The 17,757-nt window shown below is 44.9% G+C and overlaps 2 protein-coding genes across 5 annotated transcripts; one reads left to right on the top strand and one right to left on the bottom strand.

The window, feature by feature from the left end:
• Positions 1-354: 354 nt before the first annotated feature.
• LOC121307879 (interferon regulatory factor 4-like) lies at positions 355-13,673 on the top strand. 4 transcript variants are annotated; one of them, XM_041240192.1, is made up of 9 exons: positions 355-446; positions 2,428-2,601; positions 3,942-4,131; positions 4,501-4,592; positions 4,980-5,073; positions 5,580-5,696; positions 6,163-6,549; positions 11,700-11,818; positions 12,242-13,673. In XM_041240192.1, the coding sequence occupies exons 2-9, from the start codon at positions 2,428-2,430 to the stop codon at positions 12,374-12,376; spliced, it is 1,308 nt and encodes a 435-aa protein (XP_041096126.1). In that variant the 5' UTR covers positions 355-446; the 3' UTR covers positions 12,377-13,673. The 4 variants fall into 4 exon arrangements, with proteins under 4 accessions (XP_041096126.1, XP_041096124.1, XP_041096123.1 ...); XM_041240190.1 differs by lacking the exon at positions 355-446 and adding an exon at positions 1,728-1,937; XM_041240189.1 differs by lacking the exon at positions 355-446 and adding an exon at positions 1,949-2,069.
• Positions 13,674-13,828: 155 nt separating this feature from the next.
• Positions 13,829-16,936, bottom strand: zmp:0000000926 (SH3 and multiple ankyrin repeat domains protein 1). The gene is made up of 2 exons (XM_041240084.1): positions 15,337-16,936; positions 13,829-15,125 (listed from the first exon to the last, which is right to left on the bottom strand). Exons 1-2 carry the CDS (start codon positions 16,795-16,797, stop codon positions 14,733-14,735), a joined length of 1,854 nt encoding a protein of 617 aa, XP_041096018.1. The 5' UTR covers positions 16,798-16,936; the 3' UTR covers positions 13,829-14,732.
• Between the last annotated feature and the right edge of the window lie 821 nt (positions 16,937-17,757).

Consider the following 17,757-nt stretch of genomic DNA (forward strand, 5'->3'; position numbering starts at 1 on the left):
CAGTAAAATGGTTTGTACATCAGCACATGCACTACAGCCACTGTATTTAGTAGACAGAGGTGACTGGGAGGATATTGGAGTGAAAGATTGATATGACTTGGTGAAGACGAAGAGGAAAGTTGAGAGCGCAATGCTTATTATCAAGGGTGGCTGTGACCCGACTGGCTGACGGGGGGGGGGGGGGGGGGGGGGGGGGGGGGGGGGGGGGGGGGTTCACTCTGCGTTTCTTAGAAACGCCCCATGGTAACACTTCCTGTGTCACACTCAGGAATTCCCCAGCTTCTAGACTCTGTCCTGGACAGCTCCTCTTACTACAACTAAAACAGAGGCTGAAACTCCATTCTGAACTGACACGAGTTCCACCAATCGAGCTTACAAGAGCGTTGCTGGTAGGAGCCCTTTGGAACTGGCTTATGAGCTGAAAATAAAATAAATAACCAGTAACGGTACGTGCTATTTTTGTTAGCCTAGCCTGTGAGATGCTTGTTTTGCAATAGTGTGGCATGTTTTAGGGGTAACTGTTTGGTCAGCAGTAATGGGGGTAGCTATTCTGGTTTAATGGGGGAGAGCTGATGGGAAGCTAGCAGTATAATCAGGAAACCTGACTGTAGGGTTCAAATGACACTGCGCTTGTCGGTTCATTTCTGTTGAATGAGCTACACAGTACATTAAGGATAAACACAGCTACGGCTCACGTGAAAGGGACTTGCTGAATTGAAATTGTCTTCAGTAGCGTTTCACTACTATGGCAGTCATGGTGTCGCTGAAGGTGAGGTTTTGGATGGGAATTTCAAGCTTGTCTGTATCTCTGGTCAGAGTCAAATTTTCAAACGTTTTCCAAGTTTAAGCAGTTTAGAGTTTCCTCTGTTCTGTGCTGCTGGAACAGTGGGAAGTCCTATACTGGCTTAATAACACTTTAAATATGACAAGCCTCTGGGAGGCTGCATGCAACATCCACCGAGCAAACATCTTATAGTGCATATCGTTAAATACAGACATTTTTGTGTAGGATTTCTATTTCTCTTTGAATCTGAATCAACCCTACAGTTCTGAATAGGCTCAACTGAAACGTGGCTCATCAGCAGATCAAACCTTGATGTGAGACCAGTGGCGGAGGAAGTGGAAGATGGGCCCCACTGCAGGAGCTTACTGTGGGTCCCCCTCCCGAAACGTTAATTTAACCCTTACTTATAAACATCAAACACACCAAATCAAGTGTTCAATATTGAACTGTATTTAACTGTCAGAATGTTAGCATGTATGAAACAGTACGAAATAAGAACGTGTTCTACTCACCTGCTTTATTTTATTCTGCGTACATCTTTACATTCAACACTACACTATTTTTAAATCATAAACTAACAGGTTTAATCACTAACCCCACCAGGATTCCCCAGTTCTGCGATCACAGAAATTATTACAAAATTCACAATTTTGCACAGACATTTGCAGAAAGTGTCTCACATAGAAAACCATTTATTTATTATTATTATTATTATTATTATTATTATTATTATTATTAATAATAATAATAATAATAATAATAATAATAATAATAATAATAATAATAATAATAATAATAATAATAATAATAATAAATCAGAAATACAGGTATGTTGATTTTCTGTAATTTATTTTGGTACTGGCAGCAGCACCCAAAAGCTTCCGTCTAAACTACAGGAAGAATCGTGCACGCAGAATATAACTGCAAATGTCTGTGCTGAATAGAACTCCAAAACCATCCATGAAGACGTGCCTCGTACCAGCCTCCTAAGACAATAGGGATAAACAAACAAGTTGTGCAGACGTGTGCAGATGTACCTGCTGCACCTGCTATTGCCCCGCCACTGTGTGAGACCTGCCCCAACCAGGAAATCATTTAAACACCGCGCCACCTTGCCAGGGGGACACCGAGCAGAAAGAGGATCGTTATGAATGTAATATTGCACACCTCTTTCATCATCACGATCTAAAATCCCAGTTAACTGCTTGGGAAATTCAATTACTGTAATAACAACAGCGGGGTCGATAAATACGCCATGCTCTCTGAAACCGACGGAAAACCGAAAGTATTATACTTCTCTTACTTTCGATTCAAAACGCATTTCACTTTGAAGCTTGTAAAACATACAGCTTTTTGGGGGGACTCGTTTTGAGAAAGCAGTGCGAGGTTTCATGATAACAAATCCAACAGCTATAGCTGTGCATCTCTTTACTAGGCTATATCAACGGGTCATTTTAACTGAAGTTTTGCGGCAGTGAGGTATTTAAAGCAAGGCTGGCTGTGGACAGCATATTGCATATCATTTACTTTCAACTTTTTTCAGTTGTTATAAATCGTTGTTTCAACGGGTTTTTTGTTTGTGTTTGTTTTTGTATACATTTTTTTGTATTGTTATAATTATTGTGTTTTTTTTTTTTTTCGAGATGGGAGATCGTTGCAGAAACATGCGTTTACGAGAGTGGTTGATTGCTCAGATAGACAGCGGCAGTTATGCAGGGCTGAGTTGGGAGAACCAAGAAAAAAGCATGTTTCGGATTCCATGGAAACACGCAGCTAAACAAGACTACAACCGCGATGAGGACGCCGCCCTTTTCAAGGTATGTTTTTGTCTTCGTTTAACTGCAGTAATACACTCGCTGAATTCCAAACTTCAGGACCAGTTTGGTTCATTCGATTCAGTGTGTCTGCTGCACACGTAAACAGTGTTCAATTTCATCTTTAATTTCTTTTGGCCAAGCTGTTGTAGTTTTCGTTTCACTATAGGCTACAGTATATATTATTTAGCGACAACATAATATTCAAAACTTAAAAGTGAAGGTCATGTAAACAAATTAAAACTAATCAGAAATGTAGCTGTTAAAAAATACTGTAATGTAGAGCCAATGAGAGTCAGAGAGACTGTAATGACATTTGTAATGTTTTTTTTTTTTTTTTCAAAACGAAATATTCATGGAATATGCTTTTAAATGGATTGTAGAATTTGTCTAATTGTTTTTTTTTTCTTCTTAAATGCATAGTGTAATTACAACAAACAGCATTACTGACTCTCAATGTTAAATAACTTAATGAAAAATAACTATATAACTCCACGTGCTGATTATAAATACCTCGGTGGAAAATGAGTCATTTCTAAGGTGGCAAAGTGAGATTTTTTTTTTTTTTTTAGCTTGCAGTCTATTCTGTGGACAGAAACAAAACGTTTATCCAGTATAGACCAGTCCATACATTTGCAACCCACTACTCTATATTCATGGTTATATAATTAAATAACCTAAACTTTCTGCAATGCAAAAGTCTAGTTGTCGCCTGGAGCACTCGCTGTTCTTCAGCAGTTACTGGTTTCAGCATTCACAGCAGCTTTTACGCCCCCCAAAAATCCTCCACGACGTGATAGGCTGGGTTTGGAAATGACTGTACTGTCATTTTGCACTCTGACGCGCCCCGGCTGCAGGTCACGTGTACCGCTCTTTCGGTCCGGTTGTGTTTTCTAGCGCGCCTGAAACCTTGTGAATTAATCAAACACACTGAAATGTTGGAGCAGTTCAGAATACAACAATCCAAACAACATTCTTAATGCACATGAAATTAAACCTTTCAGTGAACAGAACCCATTAAAACTCAAAGAAACAAAAGACACACTGAAAAGCAATGACTTTGCATAGTTTAACTTTGCATAGTTTCACTATTTACAAGTACCTAAACGCTGTAACCCAGGAGCAGCGTTTGTTATAATATGTTGTGCACGACACACTCAGCATTTTCCCTATTTGGAAGTGTAAGCAGTTCAGTGTATCACCAGTCCTTCCCTTTAAAGAGTAAATGCAATGAAACTCATCTCAATATGGGCAGGAGTGCACTCATATTTTGCAGCTGCACAGTTCTAGTTTGCTAAGTTATCTTGAAAGAGTGCTACAGAGTTCCCCTGTTTGCGTGCCAGGCCTGGGCGGTGTACAAGGGCAAGTTCCGCGAAGGGAAGGACAGGGCTGACCCCTCTACCTGGAAGACACGGCTTCGCTGTGCAATGAACAAGAGCACCGACTTCCAGGAGGTTCCGGAGCGAAGCCAGCTGGACATCTCCGAGCCGTACAAGGTGTATGAGATCATGGACGAGGGGGAGAAGAAGACAGGTAGGACTGATGTAATAGCGCTTTGCACTGGGAGATAATAAGACAATTACGTTATAGGGTTAAACATATGCGGTAAGCAAACGGCAAAAAACACTTTTTAATATGTGTCATCGCTCCACAGCATCCAAAGAAACATCACAGTATTAATGGTTCAGGAATAGCAAGTAGAAGAGTCCACTTTTCTTTTTGCTGTATGGAAATGTAGATCTATTCTGGAGTGCCAGCTCACACCAGCAGCAGCTCCCCGAAATATTACAGCGCTTCATCATGGCCACCATGGCTGTCGTGAAGCTCTGTGTCTCAGTGTGTGATGTCCTGCACCAGCAGTTACTCACTGTTTCTGTCCTGTGTTGTTTCCCCGCTCTTCAGACCCACCGGACAGCCCCGTGCCCCCAGCCCAGCCGGTCTATAACAGCAGCCAGAAGCACACCCCCCAGGGTCCCCATGCTCTGCAGGCTCAGGTAACGGGCTGCTCTTCATCGCCAGTCCATACACCTGCCTCCCCACCAGTCTTCACCCATTCACCTGTTCACACTTCCACTGAAGAGGGGCTAGAGTCCAGAATAGAGCCTGCTGAAATGTGCCCGGTAGAACGGAATAAGAAACATTTGCGCCTGTCCACCTTTCTTCTTCCTGTGAATAATCCACTGTACCTTGATCCAGCCACCCATTCACCCCTTAAACCTGCTATAGTTTGTGCTTTTGGTATCTTTAAGTGGTAACGTGTGTGTATGTGTGTACGTGCGTCCTGCAGTTCCCCATGGAGTAATGTGTGTGTATGTGTGTACGTGCGTCCTGCAGTTCCCCATGGAGTAATGTGTGTGTATGTGTGTGCGTTCGTCCTGCAGTTCCCCATGGAGGTTGATGGTGAATGGGAGAAGGTGACTGAGAAGCCCAGTATGCAGTACCAGGCTGCCGCCCCACTCGAACCTGCAGACAGTAGTAGGTGATCCCAGCCTTATATGTTGGACTTTACCAGTAAAGATTCAATACTTTGGGCCTCTGTACAAATCTGCTAGCTAGCAATCCTACCTGTGATTGTGTGGTTTAGGCTTTGTGGGTCTCGATGTTTCAGCCTCCCTCTGTGTGCCAGGGAGCAGAGAATGGCTGGCTGTTACACTCTACTAACAGCCTTCCTGCAGCTGACAAAGAGGAGTTCCTCTACTCTCTTGAGGCTTCCCACTGTTCCACGTCCTAAAGCTAAAATGAATGGACCTGCCTTCGATTGTGGTGCTCCCATCACTGCTGGCATTTCCTCTATTCAGAGTCTCTTACTTCCTTCTTTTGCTTTCGGTGTCTATTTCCTGCAGTATATCAATATCAGCCTCCTTCTGGAATACTGTACCATTGATTGGTGGCTTCCTGTTTTTAGATTGCTTGGTCCAATAGGAGTCTCTTGTATTCTGGGGTGCTTCTTATCTGCAGGCTTGCCTCTGTTCTCTCCACAGACAGACATGTGAAGGGATCGTTTTATACATGGACAACACCTGGAACCCAGGCACCTGAGAAAGCCCAGAGCTTCCAGGCATCACCGCGCCCCTACCCAACACAGCTCCAGATATCAGGTACGGATGTGAGTGTAGCTTTCCGTGGAATTGGTTGCATTTATCCATAACATATTTTAACCATGAGTAAAGCTGAGCTAAAGCTGTAGTGTTTGTTGAAGAATGCATTTCCCATAATCTCTACAGCAGTTCATATTTTTGTTTTCATTTCTTCATCAGACAGAACAAGTATGAGAATCAAACCACGTGTTAAATCATAGCTAAAAGTAGAAGTCATCCTGGGCAATGATAAGGCCGTTATACACGTTTACTGTAGTATACCATGGTGGTAAAAGCATAGCAAAAAAGCTTTTTTTAAGAAACTAAGTCAGGCAGGAGAAAATGTTTCCCTCTAGAGCCACTATCCGTACACTGACCAGCACTCCGATGAGCGGTACATACAGCGAAACTTGCTCTTCCTCAAGAGATTCTTACCTGGTTCAGTCTAGAGAGCGATGGATTTTAAAGAGCATGTTGCTTCCTGCAGATTTCCGCATGAATGTGTGCCTGTACTACCAGGGCACGCTGGTAGAGAACTTCACGACCAGCACGATGGATGGCTGCCGGATTCTGCATGGCTCGGTGCCCATGGAGAACGAACACATCTACGGCCCTTCCAGCATGGAACAGCTACGCTTCCCCTCTCCGGAGAGAGCCGGGGCTGACAAGCGGGTCGTTGAGGCCATGAGCCGCCTGCTCCCCCACCTGGAGAGGGGTGTCCTGCTGTGGGTGGCCCCAGACGGGGTCTTCCTCAAGCGCCTCTGCCAGGGCCGGGTCTACTGGGCCGGGCCCCTCGCCCCGTTCTGCAACCAGCCCAACAAACTGGAGCGCGATAAGACCTGCAAACTGCTGGACATGCAGCTCTTCCTTCAAGGTATCACAGTAGCACAGTGACTCACAGAACCACAGCGAGGCTGAGTTAGTTTGCGTGCAGACAGGTCTGTTTTAAAGATGTGAACAGAGGCAGATCCTTGTATTGCTGCTGACTGTCAGATCATGAATCTCTTTTCACTGCTTTTTCATTGTATTTTGTGTGGGTTGTAAAAAAAACAGCAAGAAAGAAAGAAAGAAAGAAAGAAAGAAAGAAAGAAAGAAAGGTACCACAAAAACAGACTTAACCCAACAGCCCTCAACTCTACATTGCAGACCACACACCTCTCTCTGACTCCCTCTGTCTCTCTATCTCTCTCTCTATCTCTCTGACTCTGGGGGCTCTCACCCACCGACACGGGGTCCGTTGCCTGCCTGACCCTTGGGTTTAGGTGGAGGAGTGCCTGCTGGCAGTAGGAGAGGTGGTGGAGTTTGAAAATATTAGGTCAAGCGCTGGTAATATGTTTAGTGTAGGTGATGCTGGTAAACAAGCTGGTAGAGGAAGGCTTTACAGTGAAAGGTGAATTTGTTCAGGTTTCCCCTCTAGTAACCCCGGTAACGAACGTTATTATTTCTAATGCACCCCCGTTTTTAAAAAATGAGCCATTAAAAAATAATTTATCTTGTTATGGTAAACTTGTGTCCCCAGTTAAGGGAATCCTGCTGGGTTGCAAAAATTACAGTGTTAGGCATGTCATGTCATTTAGAAGGCAGGCGTTTGTGTTATTAAAACATCCAGATCAAGTCATAAATGTAGACTGCGGAGAACAGGGACACCAGAGGAAAGCCTGCCCGAGAAGGGAGGCTAGAGCAGAGACAGGGCAGGAACAGGGCGACGCTGGCAGGGAGGAAGTTGGGGGTGTTGGGGGTGAGCGGGAGGAAGAGTCGGCTCCTGCATCGCAGCCGCAGAGCAAGCCCGTGCTGACCGAGGAGGGGGCGATCCAGTTGCCGAAGGAAACCGGAGCAGAACCACCAACACCAAGGCCTCGCACAAAGAGACCCAGCCTTAGTCTATGACTTACGGGTTCGGAAAATACAGCTACAGAGCGCAGCCAGTGCAGAGCTCTGAACCCGTGCAGACAGGGAGTGCGAGCTCCAGACGGAGCATCAGTCCCTTCCAATGCTGAGGAAGAGAACACAGCAGAGGGTGAGCCGAGCGTGGTGCAAAACTCTCCGCTGGCTGGCTCTCAGCCGCATGATGGCTGTAGCAGAGACCGGAGTCGAGGAGTCGGAGGGAGCTGCGGAGGAGCGGATTCTCTGGGGCAAGCGAGAGGACAACGCGGAAGAGATGGAGGGGGAGTCCTCGCTTATCTCAGACATCCCTGATAGCCAACCCGTCAGTAAGAAAAGATTATATACGCTTGAGCAGTTAAATGATTTTATGAAAGAAAGAAAAGGGAAAAGGGGAGCAGAAATAGAGTTTTTTCCCTGATTTAAGGTTATTTCTCCACTCCGCTCATGTTATCACAAGGAAAGCAACAATAGAAGAATTTGATCAGCCAAAACGTTATAGATTTTAAAAAAATTGTTTGGAAAATTGAGAAGGATTTTAACGGTTCAAAATCTCTTGTTTAAAAATGGCTGTGTTTTATGCAACTTCTTTTATTACTTGTTTTAGTCTGTTCATTTTTTTAGCCATAATGAAAAAAAAAAGCACGTTTTTGTTTCTTTTAATCTAAACGGCTGTAGGCTGGAAACGCACTTGGATCAGGAGAATGAGGAGGCGTGGCGAGTGGAGTGGAAGGGGCTGTGCGTGATGAGTCGCGGCATTAGTACTAGTGCAGGAGTAGCCGTGCTTTTTAAACACAGACTAGGGACAGTTTTATTAGATATGGAAGAAATCGAGAATGGGAAAATTTTAAAAGTAAGAGCTAGGCTGGGCAGTACAGTGTATGTTTTTATTAATATTTATGCCCCCAATAGAGGGGGAGAACGAATTTTATTTTTTAAGAAAATAAAGCAAGCTTTTTTTAATATTAATAATAACGATATGATGGTATTAGGAGGAGATTTTAATTGTACTGTTAATTTTAATATTGATAGAAATAATGATGAACCACATCCTCAGTCCTCCAGAGAGTTGGCTGCAATGAGTCCAGTGACCTGGTTGACATATGGAGATGCCTTCACCCCAGTTTAAGACAATACAGCTGGTCTCAATATCACACAAACTGTATATATAGAGCGAGACTAGACCGGTTTTATTCTTCTAAAAATGATTTAAATAAATTCATCAAAGCAAGAATCATCCCCAGTAGTCTGTCCGACCACCACTGTCTATTAATTACAGTAATAATTCAATCAGAACCCCACAGAACATCTTACTGGCATTTCAATGTAAAATTACTACAAGATGTAAAATTCAGACAGCAATTCAAACTTTTTTGGATAATTTTGAAAAAAGAAAAAAACAATATAAAGATTTAAGACAGTAGTGGGACATTGGCAAAATACAAATAAAATATACTATAAATGCCGCCAGGTCACTGAACACAGCCGTGAGAGAGCTGGAGTCAAAAATCCTCTTCCTAGAGGAAAGTTTAAATTCAGAATTTAAAGAACAGACCCTGGAGAACCTAAAAGAGCAGAAACTCGCTCTGGGGAGTATGCTGAAGGAAAGGGTGAAGGGGGCGATTGTGCGTTCCAGATTCATGCAGTTGAGAGACATGGATGCCCCCACCAGTTTCTTCTTCAACCTGGAAAGGAAGAGAGCGGACAATAGACAGCTTTCCTGTATCAGGACTCCTGGTGGGAAAGAACTGCACACCCGGGAGGAAATCAGCAGAGGGTGGTGCGTTTTTATAAGGAACTTTATAATAAAGAACTGTGCAACCTAGAAGACACTGAGCGGCTGCTCCAGGGGTTACCCAGCCTCAGTGAGGAGGAGCAGGTTCAGCTGGATGCACCGCTGACCCACCAGGAGATGACTGCCGCTGTCAAGCAGCTCTCCAGCAGAAAGGTTCCCGGGATCGATGGACTGCCAGCAGAATTTTATAATATTTTCTGGGATATAATGAGGGAGGATTTTTGGTTCAGGTTCTGAGAGAGAGCCTCAGTCACAAGGAACTGCCATAGGGCAGTGGTTACACTGCTGCCCAAGAAGGGAGACCTTTGCCAGCTTAAGAATTGGAGACCTGTGTCACTTTTATGTTCGGATTTAAAGATTTTATCAAAAACAATCGCTAATAGATTCAAAACAGTTGGATCAACAGTATGGATCAAACATTGTATATTGGGACGCTCTATTTTTGATAACATGTTTTTTATTAGAGATTTTTTATCTGTAAATGATATTTGTGATTTTAATGTAGGAATGGTCTCCCTGGATCAAGAGAAGGCTTTCGATAGAGTCGACCACACCTACTTTTTTAAAACATTGGAAACCTTCGAGTTTGGCCCTGGTTCTAGCTCTTATATTCATCTTTTATATTCCAACATTTTATCATTTTAAAGATCAACAATGAGTCACCCCTTCCCAATGTGCAGGGGTATAAGGCAGAGCTGTGCCCTGTCTGGTATGTTGTATTCGCTGGTTATAGAGCCTGTGTGGCACCTGCTGAGGGTCAGGTTAGCTGGGTGGACAGTACCCTCCTTGCCCTCCACACCCTCCTTTGCCACAGTGAGGGTGTCTGCCTACGCAGACGATGTGACTGTGTTTGTGAGTGGGGATGCTGATGTCCAAGGATTGCAGCAGACTCTAAATGAGTTCCAGAGAGCATCAGTAAACTGGGCGAAATGTGACACCTTCCTGTCGGGCAGCTGGGATGAGGGCACCCCTCCTGTCCTGCCTGAGGCTGGAATGGAACAGAACAGGCATTAAAGTGCTGGGGGTGCACCTCGGAACAGAGAACTACATGAAGAAGAACTGGGAGGGTCTGTTAGACAGGGTGAGGGGGTGGCTGCAGAGGTGGAAGGGACTGCTGGCCCAACTGTCCTTCAAGGGCCGGGTGCTTGTTATTAATAATCTGGTGGCCTCTAGCATGTGGCACAAGCTGGTGTGCCTGGACCCACCCCGGGACCTGGTGGAGGAGATCTAGAGAGTGCTGCTGGAGTTCTTTTGGAGCGGGAGACACAGTTTGAGGCCAGCAGTCCTATACCTCCCTAGTGATGGGGGGGGGGCAGGGGCTGGTCAGCATTTTCAGCAGGGTGGTAGTCTTCAGACTGCAGACAGTTCAGAGACTCCTGTACAGTGTACACTGAGGAGAAGGCTCATTGGAAGAGGCTGGCCTGTTTCCTCCTCAATAGAGTTGGGGGGCTGGGGTTAGGAAAACACCTGTTTTTAATTGAGAATGCCAGTTTTTGTAAAGCAGGACTTCCTCCTTTTTATCAAAGTATTTTAAATGCCTGTCAGCTGGTGAGGGTGGAAAGGGATGTGGAGTCCGTGACAGGGCAGGACCTGTTTGAGGAGCCCCTATTTTTTAATCCACTCTTTCCAGTTAAGTTCCTCCAGTCGATGACGCTCTGTGCCAGTTTTTTAAAAGCAGGTGTAACCAGGATGGCCCACCTGTTAAACCTTGAGCTCTCCTGCTGGCTAACTGCCTCCCAGTTAACTGCACAGCTAGGCTGGCACTCAAAGAGGCTTGCAGAAAGACTAATGGGTGAGTTGAGGGGCTGCCTCTCCCCGCGGCTCAAAGCAGTCCTGAGGGAGGAGCTGTCCAGAGGCACAGAGCAGAGACAGCTTTCCTTATTTCCAGGGATGATTGTGTCACCAGCAGTAGGTGAGGAAGGAGAGGGACTTTGCTTAAATTGCAGTGTGGAGGAAATTGTCTTTCACACAATGTGAAGTAGAAATCTTAATTTTTGTTGTGTTTTACCTTTATTGAATTTTAGTGGATTTTATTTGGAATGTTTAAATAAAGGATCTTAAAAGTAAAAGTCAAGTCTCTCTATCTCTCTCTCTCTCTCCCTGACTCTCTATCTCTCTCTGTATCTCCCTGTCTCTCCCTGGCTCTCTCTGACTCTCTCTGTCTTTCTCTATCTCTCTCTCTGACTCTATCTCTATCTCTCCCTGGCTCTCTCTGACCATCTCTCTCCGTCTCTCTCTATCTCTCCCCGTCTGTCTATGACTCTATCTCTGCCTGGTTCTCTCTGACTCTGACTATCTCTCTCTGACTCTATCTCTCTCTGTCTCTCTATCTCTCTCTCTATCCTCAGAGCTGGAGCTGTACATGCGAGAAGGTCGTCCGTGTCCCCGCTTCCACATTGACCTGTGCTTTGGAGAGGAGTTCCCTGACCCGCCACAACACAAGTCCAAGAAACTCATCACTGCACAAGTGAGTGTCTCCACCTGCCTGAATGGGCATAATCAGTGATGCTGTGGGGCGCTAGGGAAGAGCATCTCTTTCAGATTGGACGCCCCTTTCATGAGAAGTAATGCAGTAATCAGAGATAATAACTGACAAGGCAGCAGCATGATGAAGATAAACAACTTAACTAAACATGCACAATATATGGTGGTGATATGCCCCATGTAACATTGCTTTGCACAGTTTAACTGCCTCAATGGGGAACCATCACAATTTAGTTTTTCTTTGCCAAATACCAACATAAGAAATTTTAAGGCAATAATCTAGTACTGCAACGTCATATTTAAATGCAATAATCTAATACTGTGATGTCATATTTAAAGGAACAGAATCGCAGATTGAAGGCGTTACTTCACGAGTTGCACTGTTTTGTCTGATTTGTGTTTTTAGATCGAGCCCCTGTTTGCCAGAGAGATGTACAGGAACGCCCAGCGATTTGGTCCAGGGACCCTGCACAGCCTCCAGGTACCCAAGACCAACACAGACGATGGGCCCCACAGCATCGCCAAGTACCTGGTGCAGTGAGTGATGCTACCATTCTCCTTGAGCACTGGTCTCATTGAGAGAGAGAGAGAGAGAGAGAGAGAGAGAGATTACAACTAAAAGACTCCTCCACCAGCATTTCAGTACAGCTGAAGAGTCCTGCCTCCATCTCAACACTACATCACCTGAGCACAGGACTGGTGAGAGTCCACCGCGCTCTCGCAGACAGAACCCACCACCCACAAGCCGGACATTGACCTCCTCCCTTCAGAGCAGTCTGCTGATGTGGAGCTCAATGTTGTATATCTGTACTTTGAAAGACTTTTACTTTTCATTGAGTGATAGTCATTAGGATGATATATTTTTTAAGGAAGGATCTATATATTTTTGTATGTACAGTGGTTTAAAAAGTTTTTACCAAGTAAATAATGGGACCCAGGCTGACGAGTGTACCGGTAGATGGGTAGTACCGTTTCTAACTGGATAGTCTGCACTCTGGATTGGGTGGTTAAGTTTGGATTTCAGTTTGAGTACCGCTCTTGTGCCGATTTGAAATTTGGCTTTGCATTGTATTAATAGTAACGGCAGAAACTACATGAGCAATAGATTTGGAGATGGTTTGAGAAACTGAAAAATAGTAACATTCTTACAAACCAACGTCTTAATGCTCTTAAGAAAACATAACTGTGATTGATTTTTTTACTTGTATGAATATCCTGAAATGTGAAATGCAATCTTTTTCTCTTATGTACTAATGAGTTTTCCGATCCCTGTGAAGAGGCTTTGTGATTTTAAGTGTTATCAGAGATCTTGTGAATGAGCAGAACGCATTGCTTTGTGGCTGACCTTAATTAAAGGCGATTATTATGACTAATTCATATTTTATTTTACACGATAAGCTCCAGGAAATGTAATTACATATGAACTAAAATAACAGGGTGGTTATTTACATGAATTATTAAAAAAAAAAAAAAAAAAAAAAAACTTTCAATAGCTTGCATGTTGATTTTTTTTTTTTTTTGTGAACAGAACCAATTGTCTGCTATGGGGGAATGAGGAAGTGGTTTTCAATTGTAATCTTGAAAGGAAATCAAGTGGTGGGCTGCCTTGTTTGCGTTTGGTTAGTGTTGACAATTAAACAAAGCCATTGTAAAGAACTTGTCTGCCCCACTGTGGTAGAAATCTGTCCTTGCACTTCATTGAATTGAACAGTAGCTGTTGAGGATGTGCCCTCTGGTGGTGTAATTGAGATATTGCCGCATACATTTATATGGCGAGTGGCACAAGAGATCCTTCACTGTTCTCCAGGAGGAGAGTTCATGCAGCAGCAACTTACACACACACATTTTCTTAAAAATCTAGAAAGCTTTTTTTTATTATTATTTCCATCAAATACTGCATGGCTGTAGACATAAATTGTGTGTATGTATATATATATAATTTTTTTTTTAACTATATATATTTTTGAACTATAGTAAATTATGAAAAAACAATATTTACAATAATCACCAAAATAAAAGAAAAGAGAGGCTTGGATCTTTATCTCTTTGAAGATCCTCATTCCTGAATTCACAATACATTCGTGGTTCATCTCTGGACCCTCTTCAACTAACTTTCAAGGTGCAGGGAAATGTTTCGGTGTACATTAGATGCATGCAATGAACAATGTGTAACCCTATTGCTCTGAAGCCAGTTAGCTGAATTGGGTCCCAGGCCGCTTTGATGTTTCCGTTGATCGAGTCAGATCCTATCCTGCCTTTCTGTTTGAAATTCCATCAAAGTGCCACTGCTGTCTTTGCTTTGATCGTTTCCACTGCTTGTTTTTAGACAGGATACAAACCCGATAATGGCTGAAAATAAACAGAAACTTGAGATTCTTTAACAGTCAACCATACATTAACCATTTGTGTTCCTCTTAGGAAAAATCAATGTTGCAGGTTTAGCCTTGCAATATTTACTGATGTGTCGCTGGAACGCAGGCTGAAGTATCTCGTCATGTTCATGTCCTCCCAGAGTTGTTACAACATCTAATCCTGGCACATCAGCTGAAATGTGCTTTTCCTTACAACAGTCAATAATATTATGCTGTTATTTATATACGAATGCCTGGCATAGTAAAAAGTAAGGGTTCTGAGTTTCCTGGTAAATGTGTGCCTGCCTTTTGCAAGTGGCCTTTTGAGCACTTTCCTTCCCACCTTACTGCAAACCCCTCAAATGGAGACAGATGATCAAAAGCCAATCCAACTGAGGATGCAACACACTCAGTTTGGTAACAACCATCTTCCATTTGTATTCCTAAAAGATAGTGCTGTGACCCTGTTTCCTGAAAGCACTCTTCCTTGGTTCGGGTCACGAATCTCTGTGCAACACTGTGCAGTTCTTTGGCATTTCGTAACTCTTACCACTGATCCGGGTCTCTCTGTGTGTGAGGTACACCTGGTAGAGTCCTGGTAACAACACAGAGGTCGGGAGCGGACCATCGTCTTCTCCGTGTCCGGGACGGAGTTCCTGAGCTGGGGGGTTGCTTGCTGGCTGCTCTGACGGTGGACTCTGCACCCACAGGCTTGGTCCGTGTCCTGGGCTCTCTGGGGCAGCCCTGTGGCACTGAGGTGGGCTCTGTGCTCCTCTCTCTCCAAAGGCTGCTCTCTGGGGTGAGTGCCAGACAGATGTCCCCCACTGAGAGCTGGTAACAGAGGAGCCCATAGATCTGAGCCGTCCTCTTAGGGCAGCAGGATGACCAGCCCCGATTGAGCACAAAGAAGGGGTATTCCAGCAAAACATCTAGCGATTCCTAGAGGACAGAAAGGGATCCACGTTTAGTACAGGTAAGAAAGCATATGAAATACAGAACTGTTATATAGTGGTAAGCGTCAGGATTGTTAAAATCATCTTGCTGCAATGTAGTGAGTACACATTTTATGCTGAAGTGCTAGTGTTTATTTGGTAGCCTGGACGTAAAAATATACAGTGTGTGTCTATAGTCTCATCTAGAGCACACAAACCTGAGTAGTGTGATCACTCAGCAGGACCTGCAGCTGAGTGAAGCCAGGGTCTGGGCTCTCCCTGATCCTCTGCACAGTGCAGTAGCTGAGACGAAGCTCGGGGCTGGCGTCCGCACTACAAAGGAAGTCCTCCGTGCGCATGTCCTCCACGTTCCTCAGCTCTCCTGTGGACAGCTGGATGAGGGAACCCTTTGCAAAGTGAGGTAGGACTAAGGGGGGCTTGGGAGCTGGGGAGGGGGAGGGGGAGGGAGAGGAGGCAGAAGCAGGGGTCCCAGCCACTGTGTGCGAGGGACCCCCGACGGGAGAGTGACTCGAATAATCGATAGGGACTCCGGGAGAGAGGTGCTGGCTATCGCAACCAGAGCCCCCCACTGTCAGAGGGGCTCCAAGTGGAACAACCCTGTTCGAAACAGAAGGGATCCCTGAGGTCCTGAGTGTCAGACCCGATTCCCCTTGCTGGCTGTAAAAGGGGATAGCTGGGCCCTGTGCAGGATCTAGTTGACTGTAAATGGAATAGCCGAGGGGAGGATGCTGTATTCCCATATAGGTGGACAAAGATGGCAAGCCATAAAAGATTTGAGCCCATCCAGTGGAGCGCACAGGGCTCATCTCGTCTAGAGCAGCATTCTTTGCACTTCTACTCTCTACGGTGGTGGGGGCGGGGGAATGGGGTTGGCTGAACAGCCGTTGGTCCTTTCTGTAGTCTGGCAAATGTGAGTTTGCTGCTTCGGACAGTCTGCTGTGCTTAGAAGAGGTGGTAACCAACAATCTCTGATCTCCAGGGCATTTCCTCTTACCATTGGGGTAGTTCTCAGGAGTTCTGCCCTTGAAGTGGTACTGAGAGAAAGGACTCCCTGGTCCCACCTCCGTCCCGTCAAACCCATTAGTAGGTTCAGTGGTCAAGTGCTTCCTGTGACCATGTAGGTGATCCCTAGGGGAGGGAGGCTGCTGGCGGGGTTGGGCGCAAGGCAAAGGAAGTGAGGGACTGAAGGCCTGCTTCTCTGCAGACAGGTGAGGCCATAACTCCCTTGGATCGACTCCATAACCAGGCTGGTACTCACTGGGGGCTCTGTGGGCTGACTGATGATTTGGGTCGTGTTTCCACCTGGAGGTCAGCGGAGGGGCTCCGGGACGAAGGAAGCTGTTATAGGTGGCAGAGGGGTCAGCAGTCCTGGGGTAATGGCTCCCCCACAAGAAGGGGCCTTGTTGTGCTGCTGGGAGTGAGATTAGCCACTGTGGAGCAGTTTGGTTATATGTGGTATACTTCGAGGTCAGACGTGAAGTGTTGCTGCAGTGGGCCGGGTCCTTGGCCTGGGGTTCTGTGTGTTTCCTCCACTGCGGCGAGGGCTGCTTGAAGGAGTCTTTGGAGGGCTCCTCGGCTGAGACTCGCTGCTTCGGGGCCTGGAACTCTCTCTTCTTTGGAGGCAAACATTCTTTCCTGCGATCTGGAGCTGAATTCATTTGGCCTCGTGGCAGATCTGTGCTCCCACAGGCTGGTCTTAGGTCACATGGGCCTCTTGCGTGAAGATTGGGTTTAAAGCTGCTGTTCGTTGGGGCAGCATTACTGGCTCCTCACAGAGGGTGAAGCTTCACTTGTAGTTCACCTGCAACAAGGAAACAAGTTTGTAAAGTAGTGGTAAGTGTTTGAAGTGCAAACATCTATCCATGTGTCTATCTGTCTTTATTTAGTGGTGTGATGGTAGGGCAGGGTAGCCCCAGCACGCACACATTTGAACTGAAGACTTGAAAACATTGAAAAAGACACCTTGTGGAATCCAACACATGACATTTAAATCTGTAATATTAGCTTGTGCAATGAAAAGGTTATTAGCAGATTGCGCTATTTGAATTAGGTATAAAACACAACGGCAAACTCACCTTTTTTGTCTCCATGGAAAATGACGATTATTTTATATATATATATATATATATATATATATATATATATATATATATATATATATATATATATAATTATAGCGTTTCGCGGTTGGGTTTTTCTTGCATATGTTGTTCAAAATGTTTCAACGGATACAAACTTAATTAAATCGTCTAAAAACTCCAGAATTTGGTGAAAAGCCCCTAGCTGTGGAAACATGTTAATCGCATTGCAAGCAACAGTAAGAGCACAATATTTTACCAACGTAGTGGAAATGAGCACCCAGGGTTTTCCTTTTCAGTTGCTGGTACTGTACCGGCAATTTAAATACTCTGTATGATTTCTCCACAATATTGGCACTGAATTACTGACGCATACATGTGTCTGTTTCCAGAGGGGGCAGGGTGGGGGGTGGGTCACTCTGTATATCCCACCCTGCAACAACCCCCATAGCAACGTCATCCCCCGTCCCCTGTACCGAAACCCTGGAACCCTGAATAATGTGGCAGCATGAGCAACCCAACAGGTAAACCTCACATACC

This window comes from Polyodon spathula, chromosome 59 (genome assembly GCF_017654505.1).
Source record: "Polyodon spathula isolate WHYD16114869_AA chromosome 59, ASM1765450v1, whole genome shotgun sequence".
In the NCBI taxonomy this organism is placed as follows: Eukaryota; Metazoa; Chordata; class Actinopteri; order Acipenseriformes; family Polyodontidae; genus Polyodon; species Polyodon spathula.

What these genes read in the sequence shown, in the direction of transcription:
- LOC121307879 (XM_041240189.1), top strand. Translation starts at nt 2,040, where the DNA reads ATGCTCTCTGAAACCGACGGAAAACCGAAA. An exon ending in CATGCAGCTCTTCCTTCAAG is followed by an intron (nt 6,550 to 11,699) that starts GTATCACAGTAG and finishes CTCTATCCTCAG; the next exon opens with AGCTGGAGCTGTACATGCGA. An exon ending in AGAAACTCATCACTGCACAA is followed by an intron (nt 11,819 to 12,241) that starts GTGAGTGTCTCC and finishes TTGTGTTTTTAG; the next exon opens with ATCGAGCCCCTGTTTGCCAG.
- zmp:0000000926 (XM_041240084.1), bottom strand. Translation starts at nt 16,797, where the DNA reads ATGAATTCAGCTCCAGATCGCAGGAAAGAATGTTTGCCTCCAAAGAAG. An exon ending in TGAGTGATCACACTACTCAG is followed by an intron (nt 15,126 to 15,336) that starts GTTTGTGTGCTC and finishes TCTGTCCTCTAG; the next exon opens with GAATCGCTAGATGTTTTGCT.